The 27,733-nt window shown below is 45.9% G+C and overlaps 2 protein-coding genes across 5 annotated transcripts in view; one reads left to right on the top strand and one right to left on the bottom strand.

The window, feature by feature from the left end:
* Window positions 1–496: 496 nt before the first annotated feature.
* Window positions 497–27,124, bottom strand: LOC142579859 (uncharacterized). 2 transcript variants are annotated; one of them, XM_075690478.1, is made up of 4 exons: window positions 27,067–27,124; window positions 18,861–19,276; window positions 10,304–10,440; window positions 497–2,608 (listed from the first exon to the last, which is right to left on the bottom strand). In XM_075690478.1, the coding sequence occupies exons 2-4, from the start codon at window positions 19,247–19,249 to the stop codon at window positions 2,553–2,555; spliced, it is 582 nt and encodes a 193-aa protein (XP_075546593.1). In that variant the 5' UTR covers window positions 19,250–19,276; window positions 27,067–27,124; the 3' UTR covers window positions 497–2,552. The 2 variants fall into 2 exon arrangements, with proteins under 2 accessions (XP_075546593.1, XP_075546594.1); XM_075690479.1 differs by lacking the exon at window positions 27,067–27,124 and adding an exon at window positions 22,449–22,550.
* A 105-nt stretch (window positions 27,125–27,229) lies between these two features.
* The window catches only part of LOC142579861 (E3 ubiquitin-protein ligase RNF19A-like), a 123,600-nt gene continuing 123,096 nt past the window's right edge, over window positions 27,230–27,733 (top strand). The window contains exon 1 of one of the 3 annotated variants that reach the window (XM_075690482.1): window positions 27,230–27,420. The gene's annotated coding sequence lies outside the window, so the exon portion shown is untranslated. The remainder of the gene's footprint in view (window positions 27,421–27,733) is intronic. The other 2 variants (XM_075690481.1, XM_075690485.1) reach the window with 2 other exon arrangements.

Here is a 27,733-nt window from a genome sequence, read left to right on the forward strand (position 1 = left end):
TACCATAAAGGAAATTTAAAAGGTGCAAGGAAGCCCTGCGTGATTCAACGCAAGTATGAAGCTGTAGCCACAGCAACCGTGACCTTGGCAACTGTGGCTACGCCAACAGCAGCCATGGAAACTCTAGATAATGCGCGAAATGCAGCTTTTAAAAAGACTTGCTGTGACATCAAAACAAAGCTATGAGCCCACCACACAGCACCAGGCTCATTGATACACATACAGTCAATATAAGAAGACAAAGCAAGTTTACAAATAGAAGTGCTAGTCTCGTCATTCAAGGGGAGTCTGCACTCAATCCAACTTGCACGACACATATGTACGAGGCTGTTGTGCTTCTTTTTTTTTTTTTCCACTGCCATCAGTTGCAATGATCTTTTAAAAACTTTATATGTTCTGATGCTGGACATGTCAAAAATTTAAACAAAACATAGTGATTTATATACACATAAAGAAAACTTTTTCGATGTTCTATGAGTATGCTTATTTCTTTAAGTTTTCCTTTGCGAGCAAGGGAACTTAAGTGTGAGGACGTAATGTGCAACCATTCGAGACATGTCATGTGCACCGTTTCACCATTTGCCAATGGAGCATGCGCCACAGCTATTGCTTGAGGGAGCAAAACTTGTCTGCATCACCTCCACCTTCTCACATGTCCATGGGCTGCTCTTCCACATTGAGAGGCAGAGCGTGCACTTCCTGTCAATAGACGGGGAAATGCCAAGTCTGGACGGATCCCCGTCCCGTCATTATGCCATCATAGCACAACATATCAGTTTACAGAGAAGAATGTCATGTAAATTGAGAACAAAATTGAGTGCCAATGGAAGTGCTGGAAGTGAGAAATTGAAGCTGCCCACCGCTTCTGCGAGCGTTCTTTTTCGTCGTCAATGAAAGGAACACGAGAACACTAAGGTTTGCCTGAGCATCATTTGGTTGCACACTGCATGAAAGGTTTCCAGCAGAAAGCACCGACACGGAAAGAAGAGAAGACAACACACGATGCACCGCTGTCGTGTGTCGTCTCCCCCTTCTGTCCACACTGGTGCTTTCCAATGGAAACCTTTCTAGCTTTCTCGTAATGAAAGGAAACGGGCACTTTTGCTGCATGCTGCTGCATCATGCTGCTTCACAACACTAGCCTTTCTACTCTAACACAAGTCTTATATGTGTCGCTCTCATCCTAACTGGGACCAGCTTGTGTTTCTGAGTGCCTCGCACAAACTCCAACCCCTATAAGTACTCGCTCTGAGCACATCACCCCATTCCCTCCCAAGTCACCACTTTAGGACTAAGCTGCCAGTACTACTGCAGTACGTCATCACTAAGCAATGCCAAAGCAGCAAGATTTACACTTCAGAGTTGGTACACATTCCTTGTTCGCCGCCTTTTACAAAGGCAATCTAACTGTCAAGAAATTTGCACAGATCTCGAGGTAAACCCAAGACATCTTTAACAGCTGTTAGCAATTTGTTTTAAAAAGAGACACTTGAACAAAAAGTCAGCAGCCTGCGACCAATGGAAAGATTCTGCAGTACACCATAGTGTGCACAATCAGGTGGTGCCGGGATGAATTCATTTCGCAGCTGCGTTACACCCAGCAGATGGAAGCTCTGTGTGAAACTATCCAGCTGGAAGCCTCGTTTGAAATTACCCTGCTAGACAAGGAAGCAGTTACCAAGTAAAAAAAGAAAGAAGAAGAAGAAGGAAAGAATAAGAGGTCAAAAGTGAAGTCGCCCACAAAATGGATAATCCCGACAATGTCCAGCCACTTTCACACAATTTTGGTTCTGGCACACTCCAGTTCAGCAAACAAGACAGTTTCATCCACTCTAAGGCATTCAACACGTGCATAAAGAAGCTAGGAGACAAGATGTACTGCCGACCAAGAGCCAACCAGCAAAGAGTACAAAGAAAATGCAAATAAAGTACAAAGAAAGTACAAGGACGATGCATAGGTAAGAATGTTGCATAGGTTATCTGAGACAACTTTTCCGAAAGGGCAGGAACAGTAAGGGAGTGTCGCTGGCATTGCTGCAAATGTATGCCACCAGCGGGCTGTGTATGCACACAGCTTTGAGCTGTTTTCAGATTTCACACGGCATGCAACAGAGAATGTCAATTGCTTTGCACGTTACTTTTAACACAGCCTTAATTACTCCAAGTAGCCGGGTACTCCACTTGTGCTAGTTAGCTCAATTACGGGCACCCTGCCAAGCACTTTTCTGAGCAGAAACAAGCTGCCAATTTTGCAATGGCCATGAGCGGCCCTGAGAAAAGCTCCTTGCTGCAACTAGGCAAATTGACTGTCTGCACTTTCTTTTCACTGGCAATCATGGAAAAAGTGCCGCCAATGCATCTTGTTTTCTGTTTCATGCACACGCGTCAAGTATCGTGCTTACTTTCAAATGCGAAACGCACACAATCGACTAGCTCGCAAGCCCTACTATGCTGTGGCACACTATCTGTGGTGCAGTGACTGTGGCGTACAATCACCATCATGGCAGAAGACAGCGGCGGGCTTGATTTTGTGGCAGGCCTGCCGGTCACAATCAGCAGCGGTCTTTGCATGGTGCTTGGAACACACCTGCCCGAGCTTGCTGCTCGTCTGGAACGAGAGAAACGAAACTTGCCACAATTTCCTGCACAAAGTATCATAACGAGAAGGTTGAACTTGCACCAGTAGTTGTGATGGATTCTTTGGGCTGTTGATGCAAGCGTAAGCAATGCTGGAAAGCAAACTACATTGCACAACCTCTGTAGCTACTTCAGGTAGCTGTGTCAAAGTTGCCTATACACCTGCCAGGTCTCCCGGATTAACTGTACAATATACAGATTCTGACCATTTTGTACGTTTGTATGGCTGAGAAAAATATATCAAAATCGAACATTCCAATCCTCATGCACACGGACCACCACAGTTCTGGCCACATTCTAATGAATCTAGTTGGTGGAGCTGAATTGAATCAACATCATTACCATGGAGTCGGCCATAATGCTATTGTAGTGGCATCATTTCAGCTACATGGCTAAAAAGAAAACGCTAATACACTGAACTAGAACTTTGTTTACCATAATTTTATAGTCTCTTTGATTTAGCTGCATTTTCTGACCCATTCCTCAGTCCTGGTGTGCATGGTGTCTCACAAGTTCATGTTCCTCGTGGAACCTGGAAACTCAAGTGCAGTGGCACAAAAGTACTACTTTCTGGTTCAAGCAGCTGAACCTCTTCAGCAAATGCACGTGTAGAAAGGCAAAAGGAATTTTTTTCCTTATCTGAATAATTCATATTTTGGTAGTACTACACGGTGGCATAGCTTCGGGTGTCATTTCTAAAGGCTGGCCATGGATGGCAGCGGCCACGCAGTCGCCATTAAATTGGTTGCAGTCCTAGTCAAAAACAATGCTGCAGACTGGTGGCTTAACATATGGCCTCCAAGATACGTGACACTAGGCGGTGTCCAAGCTGCATTGATGGTGTCCCGGAGGCCATGACTAATATCACACATTCCTGGAGGCTTTTGTAAATGGCAGTGCCAGCACCAATACATCTTCGCACCTTTGTTAGAGGTGGCTTAGTGCTTTTTACATTTATGTGCTCACTGATATACCAAATCTGACCTTTTTCGTACCAACATGCTTTTTTTAAAAATATATTTGGTTTTCATCTCTTCAATCTGCTTTGCAGTTATCGTGTTTCATTCTATGAACTTTCTCTTAATCCTCCTATACCTCCCAACAGTCATCAGAAACTCACTTCAATATCTGCAAATTCTTAAGCATGAGCAGTTTGAATTAATAAGAGCAACCATGACAGTTTCAGAGATGTTACGGTGTTGCTTGCTCTCAATTTCCACACTAGTAAGCCAGGAACTGGGTATCCCTTCATTAATCTGGGACATCGGCAACTCAGAGTGAATGCAGATACTGTTTCCAGTCGCTGAACACATAAATCAAGGCAGAAATGGAATCAGAATGTGCAAACAAAACAAGTAAGATGGGTTACTCTTCCAGGTAGCAGCATAACTCAATGCGCCAAGCTGCGACTTGTAGCATCCAGCCAACCTCGTTGCCCAGCACCAGGTTGAACCACAGCACGTTAAAAGAAATTACTGCACTGCGGGCCTATAGGCTGAGATCATGAAGTGATTACAGCAAGTACAAAATGCAGTGACGAACAACTACAACTACGCCTTGACACAGCTGAGCTGGGTTGCCTGTTTGTTCCAGAGAAAGCCCGCACTTCAACTCTTAGATGGAGAATGCAGCTTATATAGAGTTAAAAATACACATGATATTAATTGCAACGAAGTCACATCTGACACAAAAATAGCTTCCTTATATCGAATAGTCATTATAAACATATTGTAACCAAAAGTTACGACAGCCGTTTCTATGAAAACTAGTTTTTTCTGGCCGAACCTGTGCCCGTCAACAAAAACAGACTGTACACACAACAAAAACGTCCCTCGAGCTTCGCTTCTTCGAACGTCTTTCTCCTCTTTGTCGCCTCCTGTAGCGTGCCAATCGTCAGATTCTCGTGCACGAGCCGCCGGTCTGTCAGCAGCGGCCCAGCGTTGCCTTGTGATGCTTTGCTTGACGCTTGCAGTGTGGTAGCTCTTTGAAACGCAGCTGGGATGTGGCGGTTGTCTTTTTGTTCTCGCAATGCTGGCGGCATTAGCCCCCTCCAAAGAAGCATTATCCCAATGCGTAGAAAAGGCCTAGAGAGGCCAACTGCCTTAAAAGGATAGTAGTCAGAGGATGGCCGGTGCTAGGCGTGATCGTATGTGCAAATTCTGTTATTCAATGCCTTTCATGGTAAGGCTTCATTTGTACTAAGTGTACGACCTCTGGGAGAGTCCTGCGTCGTCTGGAGCAGACTTGGCCTTCAGGAGTTACCTCCTAATTTAAGGGACTTAGCCAGCGAAGTACTCTGTAGGGGCCAAAGTAACGGCGCAGTAACTTCTCCGAAAGACCGGGCGTACATATAGGCGTCCATACCCACACTTTGTCTCTGAGGTTGTACTGTATCTCTCTTCGCCTTAGGTTGTATCGGTTTGCGTCGACGCATTTCTGTTGTACGATACGGTGCCTTGCCAACTGCCGTGCTTCTTCTGCCCTTTCTATGTACTCAGTAACGTTAGGGTCGTCTTCGCTGCTGTTGTTTACAGGTAACATTGCGTCTAGTGTCATTGTTACTGTCCGACTGTAAACAAGTTCAAATGGCGTGAAATTGTCGTCTTTTGTACTGCAGTATTGTACGCAAAGGTAGCATATGGTAGAATACTGTCCCATGTCCGATGCTTGATGTCCACGTACACTGAGACCATGTCAGCGAGCTTTCTATTGAGTCGTTCAGTCAGGCCGTTTGTTTGCGGACGGTGTGCTGTGGTTTTTCTATGAGCAGTATGTGTTAGTTTCACAACAGACTTCATCAAACGGGCCATAAAAGCTGTTCCTTTGTCTGTTCTGAGTACCTTAGGTGCGCCATGTCGTAACACTAAGTGTATGACAAAAAACTGAGCCACTTCAATGGCAGTTCCTTTTGTAAGAGAAGATGTCTCAGCATACCGGGTCAGATAATCCGTTGCTACCACAATCCACCGCTTTCCTGATGTTTATACGGGAGATGGTCCAAGTAAATCCACTCCTATTTGTTCAAATGGTGCTGCTGGTGGCTGTATTGGTTGCAGAAAACCTGCTGGTTTGAGTGGCGGTGTTTTGCATCTTTGACAATCTTGGCACGATTTGACATAGTGCTGCACTGAATTCATCAACTTCGGCCAGTAATATTTTTTCTGGCGGATTCTCGTCAGAGTCCTACGAACGCCTAACTGACCAGCTGCAGGATCATCATGGCAAGCTTCTAAGATCTCAGCTCGCAGTGATGGCTGTAAGAGAAGTAGAAACGTCTCACCACTGTGCTCAAAGTTTCATTTGTAGAGGACGTTGTTCCGGAGGGCATATGAACACAATTCACGGACGAAAACTCAAGGCACTTTCACTTGTTGCCCCTCCAAGTACTCGATGAGCAGGAGTAATTTCGGATCAGTAAGCTGATGATGAACCATTTCCGTCATATTCACAGCCCTAAGAAATGGGAAATCTTGCTCTTATTCAGGTGACGTAGCTTCGATTGATGCGCGTGATAAGCAATCAGCATCATTGTGCTTGAGACCGGACTTGTAAACGACCGTGGTGTCATACTCCTGTAGCGAGTCTTCCAGAAGGGTCCTTGAGGTTCGCCAGCCAGCACAATGAATGATTGTCGCTGATGGCTCGAAACGGTCTGCCATATAAGTATGGCCGCAACTTACTGATGGCCAATATAACCGCCAGGTATTCCTTTTCTGTAGCTGAGTAATTTGTCTCAGCTTTCGATAAGGTATGGCTTACATACGCAATGACTTTTTCTTCTCCATTCTGCCACTGAATAAGTATGGCACCCGATACCAATGTTACTCACGTTGGTGTGGATGTCCATTTTGGCATTTTCATTAAGATGGACAAGTACAGGAGGACTCTGCAAACGCCGTCGTAGCTCAGAGAAGGCGTCTTCTTGTTCTTTCTCCCACACAAAAGGGACATCTGCTTTTGTCAGTCGCGTGAGTGGTTCGGCAATTTTAAAAAAATTTTCTACGAAACGCCTGTAGTAGGCACACAGTCCCAGGAAACGTCTAATATCTTTTTTGTCTCTTGGCTTCGGAAACATTTCTACTGTAGTGATCTTCACACAATCGGGGCGGACGCCTTCAGCACTGACAATGTGTCCAAGGAAGCGGAGCTTGCGAAAGCCGGAGTGGCATTTTTGGGGTTTTATGGTCAATCCCGCCGTGCGAATAGCATCCAGAACTGCTCTCAGTCGCTGCATGTGCTGCTCGAATGTAGTGGAGAAGACCACCACATCATCAAGGTAGACGAGGCACGACTGCCATTTCAGTCCAGAGAGAACAGTGTCCATCATCTGCTGGAAGGTGGTGGGCGCAGAATACAGACCAAATGGAAGCACCTTAAACTCGTATAGACCATCCGGTGTGACAAATGCCGTTTTTTTCGCGATCTCACTTGTCCACTTCTATCTGCCCGTATCCCCTTTTGAGATCCAAAGAAGAGAAGAAGTAAGCATTGCATAGTTTGTCCAAGGTGTCGTCGATGCGCGGGAGTGGATAAACATCCTGCTTCGTGACAAGGTTTAGTTTCCTGTAATCAACACAAAATCATAGGGTGTTATCCTTCTTTCTGACCAGGACTACCGGAGATGCCCACTGGCTATTGGATAGCTGTATTACATCATCCTTGAGCATTTCCTATACTTGACTTCTTATTGCTTCTCTTTCTTTTGGAGCCACCCGATACTGGTGTTGGGGCACCGGTGTTGCAGGTTCTTCGACCACAATGCGGTGTTTTGCAACGGGAGTACGATGGACTTTTGTCGAAGTCAAAAAGCATTCAGCAAACTCTCTGACCAAGCTCACCATTTTATCTCTTTGTGGTGATGACAACTCTCGGTCAATGTTGACAGAGGTAAGGACACTGTCTAAAGTGACAGATACTGGTGATGCTGCATCGAGGGTTGACACATCCGCAAGTTGTGCATAGTCATGAAGAGACGCTATCGCTGTTCCCTTTGCCACGTGTTGTGCCTCATTGGCAAAGTTAGTCAAAAGGACATCCGCACATCCGTTACGCAGGCGAACTAGGCCTCATGCCACACATATTTGCTTTTCCAGTAGCAGCCCGATATTTCCATCTGCAAGTCTCTCATAGTCACGAAATAGGTCGCTCCTTACAACGACAGTCACATTGCACCGTGCCGGCACCGTCACGTGTTCATCCACAATACGGAGAGAGGAAATATGTGGCTGTTCTGTATAATAAATGGTAATAGCATTTTCTGTAGAAAATAACATGCGTGATCCTTGCAAGTCAATAATTGCGCCATTCATTTGCAAAAAGTCCGTGCCTAGTATCAGATCATGGGAACACTCAGGGAGAACAATGAAGCTGCTGACGTATGTAAGGCCTCTAATTCCGATTCTTGCTGTGCACATTCCTACGGGGTCGACTAGGTGTCCCCCCGCTGTACGTATTGGAGATCCGGTTCAATGGGTAAATACCTTTTTCAATTTTCTGGCGAGTACACTGCTAATGACTGAATAGTCCGCACCAGTGTCTATCAACGCAGTCACTTCGAAGTCGTCGATGATGACGTGCAACTCAGAAGTTACGGCGTCATCACTGCACTTGTTCGTCGTTTCGTCACTGCCGTTGTCTTGTCGGATTGGCGATGGAGGGCTTTTGGTGTTCCGGGCGTCATCGGCCTTGCCTCCACAGGTTGCTGGCTCTAGTTTTCCTGTCGTGGACATTGCGAGCGATGCCTCGGTGAAATGAAAGAGGGATGCAGACTGGGCGACCTATAATGCATAGGCACTGCCGATCGAGGCTTACGTTGCTGGGGGTTCTGAATAGTTTGGTGCGTAGATAAAAATTCTTCAATTTCATAAGGGCGCTCACCATTTTGAGGGGAAGGCGTATTCACAGAGAAGCCACGCAGTCCTACTCGGCAATACTGGCATTCCCAGTATAGGTGACCAGCCTCTCCACAGTGGTAGCAGAGGGGACGCCGGCCTGCAGTGCGCCATACATCGCTTTTACGTGGTGTTCCTTCTGCCATGGGTGGCACATTGCGAGAAAGTACCTGGGGTATTGTGGTCGTTCATCCAAAGTTGGTGCGTCCTAGGTCCTGATGTAAAACTTGGGCGTACGATATCCACGGCTGACGCTCTGGTTGTGCGCGGGGCCGTACCTGAGGTACTGGCTCATAAATGACTTGTTGGACTTCTTTGCATATGACATTGGCAAGTGAGGACACCATAGGAGGGCTTTGGGCCAGCTGTAGTTTCTGCAGATCTTCCCTTTCGACGGACCTCACCATTTCACGTAGCATGTCCATGTTGTTGGGGAGGGCTCGTGACCCAACGTCAAATGATGCCACGCTTACATCTCTGTTGTACTACCTCGCACGCTGCTGCAGCGTCTTCTCCATCGTAGTCACCTCTGATCAAAATTTGGCTACAGTGCGGGGCGGATTACGAACCAGGCCAGCAAAGAGCTCCTGTTTCACATCGCACATTAGGTGCCGCAATTTCTTGTCCTTAGCCATGTTTGGGTCGGCTTGGCAGAAGTGGTGGGTCACGTCTTCAATGTACATGGTCACACTTTCGTTGTTCTGCTGGTTCCTCACCTGAAGAGCGGCTTCTGCCCTCTCTCTGCACTCCGTGCTCGGGTACGCAGCAAGCCGCTCTCGTCGGAAGTCATTCCACGATGATAATGGCACTTCGTGGTTTTGAAACCACGAGCGTGCAGATTCCTCTAGTGCGAGGTACACATACAGGAGTTTCTTTGTTTCGTCTCAACTGTTACATCTGGCGACATGCTCGAAGTTTTATAGCTAGTCCTCGGCATCCTCGAATGTGTCTCCATGAAAAGGATTCTAGCATCTGGGGTGAGTCACCGACGATGTAAGGAGGGGTTACTTGAGTAGCCATCGCACTGGTACTTAGGCTGACTGCCGCCGCTGCCCTCAGTGAATCGGCGAGAGGACCAAAACTTGCGGTCCTCACCTCGTATGCAGAGGCTCGTGCGTTGGTGGACAGGCGTTAATTCCTTTGGCTCCAAACTTCGGGGATCCGGGCTACCTTCGCTGGCGTGTGTGGGGCTTGGAATCGTACCTCGCACCTCCACCAGATATGTAACCAACAGTTATGACAGCCGTTTTTATGAAAACTAGCTTATTCTGGGTGAACCTGTGCCCGTCAACAAAAAACCTACTGTACCCTCAACAAAAAACGTCCCTCGAGCTTCGCTTCTTTGAACGTCGTTCTCCTCTTTGTCGCCTCCTGTCGCGTGCCTGTCGTCTGATTCTCACGCACGAGCCGCTGGTCTGTCAGCACCGGCCCAGCATTTAGAATTGCCTTGCGGTGCTATGCTTGACACTTGCGGTGTGGTGGCTCTTTGAAATGCAGTGGGGATATGGCGGTCGTCATTTTGTTCTCGCTATGCTGGCGGCAATATATAGGTTACATTGCAATAGCAGTGAGACATCTTTTTTTATTTACTTCATTATATCTAATATATTGTTATATTCATGTTCGTAATATCGAGGTTCGACTGTATGGTGTAAATTTTGGTCCAACATTCGTGGCACAGCTATTACTACATGAGTACGACTTCTACAGAAGTCTTCATACGGTACTTCTGGAGGAAAGAAACTTGCGATTATCTACACAATCTGCCATCATACCAGAGAGCTGCAGGCTGGACAGGAGGAGGGCGCCATTCCACTCGTCACTGCCATCACAGCAATCACAAATGCCATCGTTGACACGCATGGAAAGAACATACTTGGGACTGTGTGTATTGTGCCGCCGGCAGTAGAACCTGCAAACGGACAACATTTTTTAAGTGAAAGTCCATCTTTCCTTGAGGGCAAATACAAGATCACACACACACACAAAATAGAGAAAATGATGCTTGAAGACAACAAAAAACTGGCTAAAGAAAACCTTCCAGCAATAGACAACTGGCCAACATTCACCTACCGGCACATTGGAAGGTTGCCTTATGCCTAGATTTGGAATTTGCTTTTTTAAAAGCCACGTGCCTATGCCACTCCTCAAGCAAAAAAACTTCACATTAATTTCCACAAATTGCAATGTGCTACTGCTAAGGTGTACAATAACATGTCAGATTTTTTCTCTGCTACAAATATCACAGAACATGTTTCAGATGCTTTTAGACAATATGAAGAAGGCATAGCCTTCACCTCATCAATCAATCAATCTTTATTGTTTCTTAAACACATACTGTTATGCAGGCGGGACCCCAGACCACTCTGAAAAAGTTGTAGCAGAGATTCCACGATTATGATCACCAGCAGCCTATTTTATGTCCCCTGCAGTGATCTCCAATTATCTGTCTTACGCAAGCACCCCATCGTGCACCTGCAAATTTACGAATTTATTTGCACTAACTAGTTCTCTGCCATCCTCGTCTTCATTTCCCTTCTCTTGGCACCCATGTCGATGGTCTGTAGCTCTAACAGACCATCGGTAATCTACCCTACACATTACATTTCCTGTACCAACTCCATTTTTTCCCTCTTAATGTCAGATACAATATTAGCTGCCTCTGTTTGCTATCTAATGCACACCACTGTGTTACTATTACACCCATCAATTTTTGTTCTATCGCTCTCAGCGCAGTTCTTTGCTTCTTCTCTATCCTCAGAGTTTCTGACTTATAGCTTAGCACCGGTGGAACGCAATGATTGTGCACTTTTCTTGTCAAGGGTAGCCTTCACCTATGAGCTCCCTAACACTGAGTGCTCCAGTGTGCAGATTGAAGTTTCTGGAGTGATGCCTATGCTGAATGTAGTGCCCGCACGCCCACAAAAAACAGCTACTGCCTTTCGATACGGCCCATTCACAGACTGTTAAGGAATTTAACTGCTTCTAACGTCTGGAGTCTGCATTCATATAGTCACATGCTATAGTGCTATAGTGGCTGAGACAAACTCAAGGCTGCGAGGCCTTGCTTCAATGAGCTAATTTCCTTTGCTCAGTCTCGACTGTTGTGGCTCAGACCTTGGACCAAAAGGTAAGGGGCACAGGTGCACAAATATATTCAGTATAGGTGGAATCCAAAACATAGTAGGTGCTATGTAATTCCGGTTCCTTCCATTACCTTCGGCACTTGCAGTACACAAAAGAATGGCCTTCGAGCTTCCTGTTACTTCCGGGGGACCCATTGCTGCACGTGTGAAATGGACACCGCCCATTTATTTCACATATGAATAGAATAGCTCTCGTAATTAGACCTGCTCGATTCAATTAATTTATATTCAAAATTGGTTAATGTTCCTTTCTGCCCAAATATCTGGCATAACAATGATTACTAGCTTCTCCAGGGGAAAAAAGAAACTTTGCAAGGCAGTTGCCCATCGTAAACCTACACGAACCAGAAAAACTAAGCCATTCCTGCCAATCACTGACTTCTCTGAATGATGGCAATGCTGACGGACCATTGCCATGGATAAATGCTTTCTTCTTCTTTCTGAACAACTATGCTTTAGGAGGCATGATTGCTGTGCAGAGGCACCAGTCTCAGAGATAATGCAAGGGCAAGTAAATTATTCTTGCCTAATACTTTGTAGTAATAGATGATGCTCTCTTGTCATAAAAACTATTAACAAAGAATATGAGATGGTCTAACTGCCAGGTACTTCATTCAAGGAACAACGTGGCATGTTAACCTAACTGCATGCTCTGTGCACACATTCCGTCGAGAGTGGAGCCACCCCATGTGGTTTTCCCTCGAGTGGGAAGTAGCTAAAGGCAGTCCTGAAAATGCGGTGAAAGGCAAGTTAACGTTTCACATGAAAGTTTCACACAATCTATTTGCTAATGTAATGCACTGTGCCTAGTGGTTCACATGCGATAATTGGAGTATGTGGCTGCTGGCGCTTTCTGTGCCACCGGTAGAAGCTGGGGATGCCGAGCTTATTCAGTGTGGTCAAGAGGCTTTGTGACGCACTGCGACTGCATTTGATCCTTCAGTGGTGACTCAGCACTCACAAATGGCACAAGAAAGCACCGGCCGCCACGCTCTCCAACTATAGTATGCGAATCACCGAGCATTGTATGGAACAATTTACAGGGCTATTTACATTGAGATTATGCACAAAGCAGGGGACAATGGGAAGGGTCACTAGCACATCACAACACAACACCCATCAACACGTCACGATAGCTATCACAAAAACGAATAGGAGAAGCCCAGTGGCACTTTGACAATCCAGGGGATCCAGCCTGGATGTGCGAGCGGGGTGCTTAGTTGAGCCAGCGGAATGACACGGCAAAAGAACAAGCAGCTAGAATCATCAGTGGTGAGTGAAATGCGAGATTGCGCTGCCAGACCCTAGAGCAGTTGCTGGTCAGAGATGACTGGCCTGCTGGGATGGTTGTCAACAGGGCATGTTGAAAGGGTGGTGGAAAATGTGCGCCTTACGGGAAATACGAGGTGGTATCAAAAAGTTTCCAGATTGGCTCTGTTTTGAGGAAATTTATGTGCATTCAAACAACGCAACCTTTCAAACAGTCCTCTTGCACAGCAACACAGCACTCCCAGTGTTCCTGTGACTTTGTAAATATGTCCTGAAAGTCTTTCTGGCACGAGCTGAGCACCCTTCTGTGAGATTCGAGCTTGATTCAAGTAAGTGTGTCATAATAGAGACCTTTAAGCTGGGTTTTTAAGTTTGGCAAGACAGCAAAATAAGCAGGAGCAAAACTAGACAAATGACCTGTCTTTTACATTGAGGTTCATCACTAGGGGTGAAACTTGAGATGAAACCTGAGATAAAGCGGTAGTTGTCACAGTGTAAATCCCAACAACTCCATGGCCAAAAAAAAAAAAGGGGGGGGCTAGACATGTCTGCAGCTCAACAAGGTGCATGCTCATGTTTGTTCAACATTCATGGTATTGTGCATCAGGAATTTATCATGAAAGGCCTGACCATCCACGCCGAGTTTTACTGCAAAGTTTTAGGGCTTCTGAGAGAGCACCTTTGGTGAAACCGGCCTCATCTGGGACGCACAAGGAACTGGATGCTGCATGACAACAATGCACCATGTCACAAAGCACACCACAACGCATGCGCCGGAAACAACATGGTTGCTCTTCCACATTCACTCTACTCGTGAAATTTGGCTCCCTGCTTATTTCGTTCCTTCTGCCTCTCGTTTGATTCGACCCACCAGATAATTCAATCAATTTTATTGCTCCCATCGTGGTCAAATTAACTGAAGTCGACTGTAGCACTATTCTCCAAACATCTCCTTTCCTTGTGCACAGGAAAGACAGCCAGAAGTGACAACCAATCCTATTTGCAAAAAAAAAAAGAACTTTAACCTCAATGCTTCTCGTCACTGTCGAGCAGAAGGTGGCACCATCCCGCAAGTAATATGGCTGCTGTATCTCAGCAGAGCAGGATTGGCCACCCTGGTGCAGTACTTGGCCGCAACCTCCTATATGAACACAACAATCAAACCCCGGCCCTCAGTTCCCAGCAGCTGCGAAGCAACTGACCACGGCGGCGGTCAGACCTGCGACGCAGCAGAGGGTGCTAAGAATCACTGGCTCCGGACAGGCCGCCATTGGAATATGAACCTGGCAACGTTTAACGCTAGAACATTATTTAGTGAGGCGAGTCTAGCAGTGCTATTGGAGGAATTAGAGGGCAGTAAATGGGATATAATAGGGCTCAGTGAAGTTAGAAGGCCGAAAGAAGCCTATACAGTGCTAAAAAGCGGGCACGTCCTGTGCTACCGGGGCTTAGCGGAGAGAAGAGAACTAGGAGTCGGATTCCTGATTAATAAGAATATAGCTGGTAACATACAGGAATTCTATAGCATTAACGAGAGGGTGGCAGGTCTTGTTGTGAAACTTAATAAGAGGTACAAATTGAAGGTGGTACAAGTCTATGCCCCTACATACAGTCATGATGACCAGGAAGTCGAAAGCTTTTATGAAGACGTGGAATCGGCGATGGGTAAAGTCAAAACAAAATACACTATACTGATGGGCGACTTCAATGCCAGGGTAGGCAGGAAGCAGGCTGGAGACAAGTCAGTGGGGGAATATGGCCTAAGTTTTAGGAATAGCCGGGGAGAGTTATTAGTAGAGTTTGCGGAACAGAATAATATGAGGATAATGAATACCTTCTTCCGCAAGCGGGGCAGCCGAAAGTGGACCTGGAGGAGCCCGAACGGCGAGACTAAAAATGAAATAGACTTCATACTCTGCGCTAACCCTGGCATTATACAAGATGTGGACGTGCTCGGCAAGGTGCGCTGCAGTGACCACAGGATGGTAAGAACTCGAATTAGCCTAGACCTGAGGAGGGAACGGAAGAAACTGGTACATAAGAAGCCGATTAATGAGTTAGCGGTAAGAGGGAAAATAGAGGAATTCCAGATCAAGCTACAGAACAGGTATTCGGCTTTAACTCCGGAAGAGGACCTTAGTGTTGAAGCAACGAACGACGATCTTGTGGGCATCATTAAAAATTAAATTATGGGGTTTTACGTGCCAAAACCACTTTCTGATTATGAGGCACGCCGTAGTGGAGGACTCCGGAAATTTCGACTACCAGGGGTTCTTTAACGTGCACCTAAATCTAAGTACACGGGTGTTTTCGCATTTCGCCCCCATCGAAATGCGGCCGCCGTGGCCGGGATTCGATCCCGCGACCTCGTGCTCAGCAGCCTAACACCATAGCCACTGAGCAACCACGGCGGGTTGTGGGCATCATTAAGGAGTGTGCAATGGAAGTCGGTGGTAACTCCGTTGGGCAGGATACCAGCAAACTATCGCAGGAGACGAAAGATCTGATCAAGAAATGCCAATGTATGAAAGCATCTAACCCTACAGCTAGAATAGAATTGGCAGAACTTTCGAAGTTAATCAACAAGCGTAAGACACCTGACATAAGGAAGTATAATATGGATAGAATTGAACATGCTCTCAGGAAAGGAGGAAGCCTAAAAACAGTGAAGAAGAAACTAGGAATTGGCAAGAATCAGATGTATGCGTTAAGAGACAAAGCCGGCAATATCATTACTAATATGGATGAGATAGTTCAAGTGGCTGAGGATTTCTATAGAGATTTATATAGTACCAGTGGCACCCTCGACGATAATGAAAGAGAAATTAGTCCAGATGAATTCGAAATCCCAAAGGTAACGCCGGAAGAAGTAAAGAAAGCCTTGGGAGATATGCAAAGGGGGAAGGCAGCTGGGGAGGATCAGGTAACAACAGATTTGTTGAAGGATGGTGGACAGATTGTTCTAGAGAAACTGGCCACCCTGTATACGCAATGCCTCATGACCTCGAGCGTATCGGAATCTTGGAAGAACGCTAACATAATCCTAATCCATAAGAAAGGGGACGCCAAAGACTTGAAAAATTATAGACTGATCAGCTTACTGTCTGTTGCCTACAAACTATTTACTAAGGTAATCACAAATAGAATCAGGAACACCTTAGACTTCTGTCAAGCAAAGGACCAGGCAGGATTCCGTAAAGGCTACTCAACAATAGATCATATTCACACTATCAATCAGGTGATAGAGAAATGTGCGGAATATAACCAACCCTTATATATAGCTTTCATTGATTACGAGAAAGCGTTTGATTCTGTCGAAACCTCAGCAGTCATAGAGGCATTACGGAATCAGGGTGTAGACGAGCCGTATGTAAAAATACTGAAAGATATCTATAGCGGCTCCACAGCCACCGTAGTCCTCCATAAAGCAAGCAACAAAATCCCAATAAAGAAAGGCGTCAGGCAGGGAGATACGATATCTCCAATGCTATTCACAGCGTGTTTACAGGAGGTATTCAGAGACCTGGATTGGGTAGAATTGGGGATAAAAGTTAATGGAGAATACCTTAGTAACTTGCGATTCGCTGATGATATTGTCTTGCTTAGTAACTCAGGGGACCAATTGCAATGCATGCTCACTGACCTGGAGAGGCAAAGCAGAAGAGTGGGTCTAACAATTAATCTGCAGAAAACTAAAGTAATGCTTAACAGTCTCAGAAGAGAACAGCAATTTACTATAGGCAGCGAGGCACTGGAAGTCGTAAGGGAATACATCTACTTAGGGCAGGTAGTGACGGCGGATCCGGATCATGAGACGGAAATAATCAGAAGAATAAGAATGGGCTGGGGTGCGTTTGGTAGGCATTCTCAGATCATGAAGAGCAGGTTGCCATTATCCCTCAAGAGAAAAGTATATAATAGCTGTGTCTTACCAGTACTCACCTACGGGGCAGAAACCTGGAGGCTTACGAAAAGGGTTCTACTCAAATTGAGGACGACGCAACGAGCTATGGAAAGAAGAATGATAGGTGTAACGTTAAGGGATAAGAAAAGAGCAGATTGGGTGAGGGAACAAATGCGAGTTAATGGCATCTTAGTTGAAATCAAGAAAAAGAAATGGGCATGGGCAGGATATGTAATGAGGAGGGAAGATAACCGATGGTCATTAAGGGTTACGGACTGGATCCCAAGGGAAGGGAAGCGTAGCAGGGGGCGGCAGAAAGTTAGGTGGGCAAATGAGATTAAGAAGTTTGCAGGCATGGCATGGCCACAATTAGTACATGACCGGGGTTGTTGGAGAACTATGGGAGAGGCCTTTGCCCTGCAGTGGGCGTAACCAGGCTGATGATGATGATGATGATCTCAGCAATGCTTCATGGTGATTTATGAGCTTTATTTTTGTAATCAAGCACCTTCTGTGTCTTTATGAACATACTGCATCAGAGGAGTCTTGTTCAAGATAATTCTCATCACAGCAACTCCTGAGTGTTACTGAAGCGAAGCGAGTATTATTTCATTTGAGCAGTACAGCGTTCAACATACTGGGATTCAAGGAGGACCGATAGCTTAAGTTTGTCCATCAATCCATGAAAATGTGACATCAAAAAAAAAGAAAAAGAAAGCTTTTCACTAAGAGATGCCATGCCTAGCAGTACTCTGGCCCGAAGTGAAAGCAAGGCAAAGACTGCTGGTTACAACGACCAGTTTGCTGAAAAGAACACAGCTCCTTGCTGCTTGCTCTATGGCCCAAGCCAAATGAGCCTGGTAGCAAGTGCCACAGCAGACTTTATTCGTTTAGTGTCAAGGAAAGCACACACCACACACTAACACATCAGTGCATACCTGGGTTCTTTGGCCCCTTCTTTAATCAAACATATGTGCGTGTTCCAATCAGAATAAACATTACTTTCCTGACAGGGATGGGCTCACGTCAGCAATGCCACATCAGGGCTCTTGCTTAGAAAAACAAACCAACATGACAGCTCCTCGCATTTCTGAGAATCCAGGCTCCTTGACCAGGAAGGAAGCAATCAGGCTTGTTGGCTGAGCTATAGCTAAATACAGTAACAGCCCAGGAATGGGACGAACGGAAGGCACTGACAAGGCATTTCATCCGCGCCTTCTGCTTGTCCAGCCTTTGTGCATAGCACGTACTATCAAGCTCAATATGAATTGCAACAAGATATACACCTTCCACTTTTTTTTTTCTCTAAGGAAAAGAGAGGTACAATTTTACTTGCAAACGGGCTGCTAACAGTAATCGCAATGGTGTTTAGTTCACTAATTCATTGTGTATCAGCGCTGCCATACAGTCTTGGGAACCCTTCGGTAAAGGACTCCCTTGTTGCAATTTGCATTGAAAGTGATAATACATATCAACCAGGCTGATTTAGCACTAGCATGTGGTTATTCAACCACAAACGACCTTGATGAAAAGCGTCTGCCGTGGCTGTTGGAGGTAGACTACAGCTGCTGCCGGGTACTTACCGGTAAAATAGCTACAAGCTGGCTCCAGGCCAGCTTGTAGGTGCTTGGCCGTTATGGGACCTTAATGCTTAGTAAGGAGGGTCTGTCCTCAAACAGAGGGCGCCGCCACATAATTGGGATGCCACATGAGAAATGGCCACCACAGGAGCGCTTTTGAGCTTCTTGGTGTTTTGTTAGTGTTGGTTCTTGCACAGCAAGTACAGTAGTCAGTACAAATCTCTTCCAAGCAATGCACCTCTGATAAGCCAGACACTTGGCTGGGGGTGTTGCCTGTACCCATCTTATAGACCGGTGTGTGTCCGGCAGTGGGGATTGAGCCATGCATCTCCTGCTCTGTAGCTGAACTAATGCGGAGCATACGGTTACTTAAACTGCCTCAGTGGCGCAACCACCATTGCCGGGCCTTGGTTCCTATCTACTGCTCTCTCACCTTCCATTGGGACAGGCACTGGTGCCTGGTTCGTCTGAGCCGTCCTTGCAGTCGCAGTAGTCATCGTTCACCTGGTCATAGCTAATCACGCCCGAACTGCGTAGGCACTTAAAGGCCTTTCCTGGCACATAGCTTGTGGCGTCGTGTGGCGATACACCGCGAACTCCATGAGCAGGAAACTCCACCTGCACGAGTGGTGCCACTCCTGACCTTGACGTACTGGAACTGACAGCAGGAGCAGCAGAGGAGCTGCGACTTCTCAGTGAGGCAATGCTGACGTCAACTTCGCGCAGTGACAGCAGTTGCCGCAACATGTAGAACAAACCAAACAGGAAGAGCGCGGCGACAACATTTCGGCGCTTGAGGACGCGTCTGAGAGTCCACGCCATGACGATTCATGTCCTGGTCCTGCGCTCCTGCAGTCAGCAATTTTTTAGCGGAATTAGTTAAATTCTGCAGCATTGCACAACAAAATCACAATCTGATTATGAAGTAAACTGTAGTGGGGGACTCTAGATTCATTTTTGACCGACTGGGGCTCTTTAACGTGCACCTAAACCTGAGTACAAAAGTGTTCTTGCATTTCGCCTTTGTCAGAATGCGGCCACCATGGTCAGGTTGAAACCCATGACCTTGTGTTTAGCAGCACACCACCACAGCAATTGAGCGACCACTGCGAGTTCCTGAGGTCAAACAATGTGATAAATATATGCAGTGTCTGGTCAGTACGACATAAAACTGAGGCAAGAGAATACAGGGAGTAAGGTCACTGCTTATCAAACAAGTTTACTGATGTTTTATGGAACTGATCGCATGGAGAAAATAACACAAAACTATCATGTGATTCAACTATAGCAGCTGAATTAGAGCCCCGTCAGTTGCGTTAATTATGCACCAAAAACCTGAGACGTGGGACATTGGGGGATGGCGTAGTCGATGATGATGATGATGAATTTGGTGTTTTGTGGCGCAAGGATGTCATAGTGGAAAGCGCTGTATTAACTTTTAGTATATTAGTTTCTTTATACAGCACCTATATATAAGTACAATAGATGTCTTTTTTGCACCCTTCTTCAATTAATATGCACCTCCCACGACAGGGAATTTAACCCACAACCATTCGTTTATCAGCAGAACACCATTGGGAACACCATATCCGTGACAGGTTCGTCGAGGCATTTTTTTGCAGTACAGTGTACTCCCTTTGTTTCGATCTGGGTTAATTAGACTTCTCGCTTGAGTAAAAGACACTGGAACGTCTCGACAAAAAACTGTACATTACTATGCAAGGAAAACTAGTTGAAGGCATGCTGCTTCGGTTATTTCAACACCCACCAGTGCACCCTCGTGCGGGCAGCGGTTACTAAAAGCTTGAAAACATAAAACTCGGTAGGCGGTGCTACTGCTGCTTTAGGCATGAAGCTTTTACTTGAACTTATTTTTGTCTTTTATTGGCCGATGCTCCTTCCACCAGTGTAGCCGCCCATTCTTGCTTGTTTTGTGTCGTGTCAGGCTGAGGAGCATTTAAACATGAAGGCGCTTTTTTCCTCTTGATGGTTGAGATGCACTTTGTGAGCAAGAAACAGAAAGACATTACAGTCCACTTCGAGTGTTAAAAAAATTATTTGAATTCAATAATTTCACTTCCACTGATTATTTCAATTTTTCTGATAATTCAGCTCGATCTTGCAGCTTGGCAAGCATGCAAGTTTGTAGATGGCATTGTTGCATGGAAAGAAATCGAGGCATTGCTGTTCCACATGCAGCTGCTGATTGGCTATCATGGTGGATTTGCACATATATTTTGTAACTGTCTTCACTGCACACTTGGTCAACAGCAAGTACACTTCCTGTGTTGTGTCTCTTTGGTTATGCAATAGCAAACATGGCAAGTTCATAAGCATCTACAGTTAGTTCTCAGCTTTTATACCATAATAAATGTCTCTCTCTCTCTGACGGAAGTCCAAAGTCAAGACGAGCATGAGCTAATGGAAAGACACTGTGCTTTTAAAGTTGGGCGAACATGGGTAAAGTGTCTCAGACATGCTATCTTTGTCAAAAGCCTTTAGAAAGATATTTATTAAGAATGTTGGCCAGCATGCCTGCGGCATCTTACTTCTGTTCACCAGTTTTATACTGCAGTCAGTAGTGCAATGCAGGCAAAGTAGTTTCTATCAGGGAGGGGAGGGGCGGGGCGGCAACCCAAGGTAACCTTCTTGGGCAAATGAGGGGGGGGTACAAATACTAGTACTAGTACAAATGCGAATAATGCCAAACATTCGCCATAGAGACGTGTAAACCCACAAAAGAGAAATGGAATAAGGTACACCTATGAGATACACCTATCCTTTACTTGACAAACAAGGAACCACATCAAATGGACTCGCGCAGGAAGAACACTGCCAAGAACAAGTAAACAAGCGAAAGGGTAAAATAAAGATTTCTTGTAGTGTTTTTCGAATTACCTCTGGAGAAATTAGAGAAATATATATTTGTGGAACAATTACAGTTCACTTGGATCCCTCGTTTACTGTTCTACCAAGTTAAGTGCCAAAAGACATGTTTTTTGTCGCAACTGAACACTCACAAAAGGAAGACACATAAAGACAACACGGGCGGCACTTCCAACTGATTTATTTTGGGCTGTGACCCAAGAATATATATATACATACACGCATGCGCTGGCTGCTCACAGATCTACGTTACCCAGCGGTCAAACAATCTAGTTTCTGATTTATAGAGCACGATAGATGTATCACTAATGCAATTTGTTCCTTTCTTTTTTTATATAGTAGGCTTCCATCAGCTCATGTGCTGTTTGAAATCTACTTCTGCCAAGAATCCTAATCTCAGAAAACCGTGGTGTGCACGTGCAGGTCTTGCAGTGCGCAGGCAAATGTGCCACGTCATCTTTCATTAGATTTAGCTCGTGTTCCCTGGCTCGTTCATTTATGCAGCGTCCAGTCTGTCCTATATAGGACTTGCCGCACTCAAGGGGAATTTCGTACACCACGCCTGTAGCACATCTCCCGTAGGACGTGCTATGCTTCTTGCCACAGACTTGAGAACCTGTCTCCTCGCGTGTGGTTTTCGAACTGAGTCGACCCAGTTTGACGGGGGCAGAAAAGGCAATGGGTACGCCAGGGAACACGAACTAAATCTAATGAAAGATGGCGTGGCACATTTGCCTGCGCACTACAAGGCCTGCATGTGCAAACCACGGTTTTCTGAGATTAGGATTCTTGGCAGAAGTAGATTTCAAACAGCACGTGAGCTGATGGAAGCCTACTATATAAAAAAAGAAAGGAACAAATTGCATTAGTGATACATATATTGTGCTCTATAAATCAGAAACTAGATTGTTTGACCGCTGGGTAACATAGATCTGTGAGCAGCCAGCGCATGCGTGCATGTATATATATTCTTGGGTCACAGCCCAAAATAAATCAGTTGGAAGTGCCGCCTGTGTTGTCTTTATGTGTCTTCCTTTTGTGAGTGTTCAATTGCGGCAAAAAACATGTCTTTTAGCAAGCACCAACTAGGCCAACAAGCAGTATTGTTGCAACATATTTAAGTGCCAAAACTGACTTGTATTGTTATTTGGGAAGTTGCGTAACGATGTGTGGCCGCCAGTCCCGGGCAACAGCGTAGAGTGCAGGACGCTGCGGTTCTAGACGTACTGCGCCCACCGCAGAAGGTTAGGAAAACGCCCACATAAGCACAGCAGAGAAGTGGCTATGTCAGGCGGCTCCACTGATAACTGTAGAAGCGTCATTCAAAACACACATAATCATTCTGCACTTCTGGCAGCGTTTTCTATACTTCTTTTTTAAATAAAAAGACGTTGATCCATAAATATTTTCACAAACAACGGTTAAATTTGTCAATTTTCGCTTTTTCTTCCTGTCTGGCTGTTGCCTCAGCTCTCCCCTTTAGTAGATTGCTTAATTTCTTAACTCCTTGGTATTCTTGCTTCCAATTGCCAATTTTGCGTGAAAAGTGCCGTACAATTAGGGAAAAACTAGACGAGGTAACGGGTGATATTCATATTGCTTTTGGGTTTAACGGTTATTGTAGGGTTTGATGATGGACGCAGTTTCTGGTTATTTTATTTTCCACATTATCTAACCTATATCATGGGTATATGATTCCGAGGATCTGCCAGTGTCACGACGAGCCATCACTCAAGGAAATAATGAAGCAAAAGGAAAAGTTAAACGCAAGTGGCATTTTCTGCGGCTGCATACAGATAAGCTCACTGCTAACTGAATCCCTTTCCTGGTCCCTGGATCAGCCAAAGATCAAAGGTAGAACTAACGAAGCAACAGTGATGCGCGTGACCATTGCAATAGATGGTGACAACTGTACGCATGTCAAGTTAATCGTGCAGGCACCGAATCGATGAGAAAACTAGCCTTCAAACCCTAGGAGATGCCGATAACTACCGCCATCCAAAAGGAGTGCAAAAGGCAGCAAAATGTTAACCACCAAATAGCTTTCAAGTCTCAAGATTGATTTGGTGGCGCTTTAAGAATGTGTGTGAGGAGTGGCGGCGTGGAGGTACGTGCCTGGACACAGGCTTACATCCAGTCACTTCTATGTTTTCCTTCATCTGTATTGCACTAGTTATGGAATCTGCAGTTAACCTTTGTAGCATTCGTGACAAAGGATTCCCATATCACCTCGGGTTAGTCCCACAGCTGTGCAAGGAAAGACCATGGGGCATCGTGAGCCATCTTTTTTTGTTCAGGAAATGGCTGTCACCTAGAAGTCACTGAGTGCGAGATGGCCAACAGTGACGGTGCATAATAAACATATTATTTTCATCAGGCAAAACAGAACTGCGTGCCATGTTTCTGTTATTTTGAATATCGAGTTACCTGATCTTTTCTTTTTATTTAAGTTATCATACTTTCTGAATTTTTTTTTGCGTAAGGTTAAAGTATTTGAGTAGTATTCTGCAGTACAGTCAACAGATATAACAAATTGTTAGATATAGGAAAGGAAAACTAACATGTTTATTAGTCATATGGGCTTGTAACAAATTTGTTCTTACAACAACCATGAAATATAACAAAGGTATTCTCGTGTCAATATCGCTATACTGCGGTTCGGCTCATCTGTATATTTGTATCCTAGGCCTCAACATCCAAAATTTACTTTGGCAACATTTGCTACCCCCTGTGAAATTTGTGGACTTACTTCAAAAACCAAATTGGGCACCTAGTAGAAAAGGATGCATTTATATTCACAGGTTTTCTCACTGCACATCCCACTTGGTACGTCAACTGTTCCACGTCTCATGCCTGCCTGTGAAACGGTGTTGCACACCTGAACCGACACAGCTGCATGAATTCCTTTGGCTTGTTCCACATTTATTTTTTTTAAGGCACTTCCTGTTGGGCTAGTTGCTAGCTGTTCATTATAAAATATAATGACGCCAAATAAACGGACACACACAAGAGAAGAGAACGGGACAGGGTGCCTTAGCGAAACTTCGTTATCGTTATATAAGGCCAAGAAGAGGTTTCTTGAGCGATGTGTGTCATGAATGTTTCATTAGATGTTTGAACGAAAGTTTGCTCTGTGCGCACGTGTTGATCGACGGTACATATGTGCCTGCATTCTGTGAATACAACAGTTGCGAGGGCACCCTGTCCCGTTCTCTTCTCTTGTATGTGTCCGTTTATTCGGCATCATTATATTTTATAATTGTTCTACTTTGCAGGAAAGTCCGCACGCAGAGCGCTGTTCTTCAAGCGAATGTGTGACATGCTAACGCAACTTTACTGGACAGCTAAACTTGAAGAAAGGGAAAAATTTTCATCTGCCTGACTGTAGCAGGACGCTACAAGGGATAGGGGTTTCTCAAAAAAAAAAAAAAGCTCCACAGCTGATGAAAAATTCGTCTTGGTCCAGCTATCAAAGCCAGGACCAACGCCTTTCTGGGAAGGTTGATCTACCATCGAAGCCTACTTGGAGGCAAGCAGAGCGCGAGGCTGCATTAACCGACAACTCAAAGCACAGGTACACTGAATATGGCACATCAGTTCTGCAAAAACCCACAAGTTGAATCTTGAGTGAGGTTCAAGAAAGTAAAAAAAAAAAAAAAACAAGAACTGCCATCCACTTGACTACTGCACAAAGCTACAAGCTCCATTACAAAGCTTTGCTGGTCAGGTGGATCACAATTTTTTCCTTTCTTGAACCTCACTCCACCTTGTGGGCTTCCATAGAACTGATTTGCCACAATTATGACATTCAAAACCAGGAGCTCGGCACTGGTACATAAGTAAAACTGGACAGTAGAGATTGGGCAAGCGCTGGACTGCATTCATGCATTCTTCGGCTGCATGTTCCCATGATTTTAAATTAGTATAAGGCAGCATCAACATGAGTAAAAGAATTAATGCAAGTGAACCATAGAGGCACCACATTCATGAGCACAAATGTATGCATGACTGCTTCAGAGTTACAGCAACAGTTACAGTAACATGATAGAAGGCTATAGAAGAGCATAGAATGCTATTTGCACTTCATTTTTTTTTTCAGCCAATGGCTTCTTAAAGAATTAGTGTATGAGAATTGCTGTGATGCAGGTGCAGCTGCGCATGGAAAGTGCCTAGTGTTGTGTACTGTGTGCCTCTCGTTCTCATCTATGTTTTTAGTTCTAGTTAAATATGTCTCAATTATTGAATACACACTCACTGGATTATCTGTTTTTTTTTTCTGTAATTGTGGAAAGATCGCACTCATCGATCGCCACATTGGCGACCTGGGATCGAGGTACTTTTTGCGTATTGCCGCTCCTACCTGTCACGTTCATCCAAAATTGCTGCCAGCAGCCGAACTTCATTTTTATTTCGGATACAAACGACACATTTGTACTTTTGTTTGGTCAGCATACAACACTGCTTTGAGAAAAATTGGCTTTTCACATGGATTTGCCTTTCAGCTAGTGATGAAAACCTCATGCCTCGTCCTCCGATTCATTTTATATTTTGTTGACCACACTTTCTTTTATTGCTACAGCACACGTGGCAGTAGGCAGCGCCGCGCATTCCTTCGTTACATTTTAGTCAAGATTATGTTCACTTAAGCTGTTCAACTGGTAAATCAGAGCGGCACTCCGACGCTACTTTTCGCATTCTACCCGCTCAAAGCGCGAGTAAATCATTGCTGCAGCGTCCTATAGGCGAATTACATTAACTGCCAAAATGTCGCCGATGCTATGTTGTCTCACAATTGGGGCCAAAAGTAAAATTCCGCGATTCGACGAAAGCCACACCAAAGGAATTGGCCACACATTCTCAATTAACAACAGTGAAATCGCGTTTACGGCGTGCACTCCGTTTGGCGGATAAATTACATCAAGCGAAAACAGCGTCTTTCGATATGCGCGGACGCGCGAAGTTGTACTAGGGTCAGCGCTTCCGCCAGCCTTCCGTGAACCACGACATTTCACCCGTAAATATCCGCGTCCTGCTGCCTCCGGCCAAGATCGCACTACAAGGCCGCTGGCGGTAAAGAGGTAGATGCGAACTGCGCGGTCGATCATGCTACCCGATTAGGGAGGGGCTCGGTCATGTTCACAGCGGTTCACAGACGCTATCTCGCGCTGGTAAATTTATCCGCGTTTGCGCCTTCCGGTCTCCGTGACATTCAGCGCGTCGAAGCACGATTATCGGCAATAGGGACGCCCAGTGGACAGAAGAACTGCACAAAGTCGTGCGCAGTAGTTTCCGGGACACGCGAAGCACACGACGCAAAAAAAGAGACGCGTCTGAACGGGGGCAGTGTCAAACACTTCGCTGCCGCTCGAGGAAAGACCTCGCGTAACACAGGATCAAACCGCCGGTCCACGCAACAAGTACGCCCTCTCCCTGCTTCCAGGTAGAACAAGTGGCGTTGGAAATTACGCGCACAACGTATTTTCCTCAGCGACCCGGGCAAAAGCGGGCCCCGAAATAGTGCTTGTTACCGCACAGGCCGACGGTGGAGAAAGCGGCGGCGCACGCCGCTTGTGAGAACAACGCGCTCAATCGGCTGTCCGACTCCCGCAAAGGAGCTATTTCGGGGGCTGACAGGCTCTCGCACTGCCCGCGTTTTTTTTTTCTTCTCGCTGGGCACGCGGAAATTATGCTCGCCGAGGCGGTTCCACGAGGAAGTGGGGCTACAATCGACAGGGCCAGAAAGCAAGTCTCACCGGCTTGAAGACGAGGAGCGTCCCATTTCGGTCCGCGCCTCGCCTTGCGCGCCACCGCATACCACCGCGGAACCGACGCGAGCGCCGCCCGCGCATGACGAGCTTCCGCTCCGCCGACTGTCGTCACGACTTCCGTCGGCGACGAACTTCCGGCATTGCGTAACTTCCTGCTGCGCCGTCGCCGCTGCGGCCTGGTTTTTCAAGATGGTGTCCGGGCGTGCGTGAGCGAACGTTGTGTGCGACGGCTAGTGCAAAATTTCCAGTGGGTTTGGCTCTCAGGATGACCAGCACGGACGCTCCAAATTGCCATTCGCATCGCATCCATGTCGGACTTGAAACCTCTTTCTAGATTCGGTGAGTGGGATGCTTCTCTGCACCGCGGATGGCGCAGTTTTCTCTCTCTCTCGCTTTTGTGAACCTCGGGAGCTTCGGTTGCGGCGATGTGTCGCGCCTTCGTGTTTGTGCTGACTTCAAAGCGGCTTCTCGTTCTCCTTTTTCGACTGAGCAACATCGCCGCGTCGACCTTCGCCTCCGTTGCGCGTCCTGTGCCCAAAAACATTTGAGAGACTCGGAAGAAAATAAATCTCGGTTCGCACCAGGCCGCTGCCTTTGCTCGCTCGCAGCGGTGCCTCGCCGCGGTTACGCAAAGCCTCCGAACCAGTTTACA

The sequence above is a fragment of the Dermacentor variabilis genome, chromosome 4 (assembly GCF_050947875.1).
Source record: "Dermacentor variabilis isolate Ectoservices chromosome 4, ASM5094787v1, whole genome shotgun sequence".
Classification (NCBI taxonomy): domain Eukaryota; kingdom Metazoa; phylum Arthropoda; class Arachnida; order Ixodida; family Ixodidae; genus Dermacentor; species Dermacentor variabilis.

Excerpts from the sequence above, each read along its gene's own strand:
- LOC142579859 (XM_075690478.1), bottom strand. The coding sequence starts at position 19,249 with ATGGCGTGGACTCTCAGACGCGTCCTCAAGCGCCGAAATGTTGTCGCC. Across the intron at positions 10,441-18,860 it reads AGTGCCTGTCCCAATGGAAG|GTTCTACTGCCGGCGGCACA; the intron begins GTGAGAGAGCAG and ends GTCCGTTTGCAG. Across the intron at positions 2,609-10,303 it reads GTCCAGCCTGCAGCTCTCTG|ACGAGCAGCAAGCTCGGGCA; the intron begins GTATGATGGCAG and ends CTCTCGTTCCAG.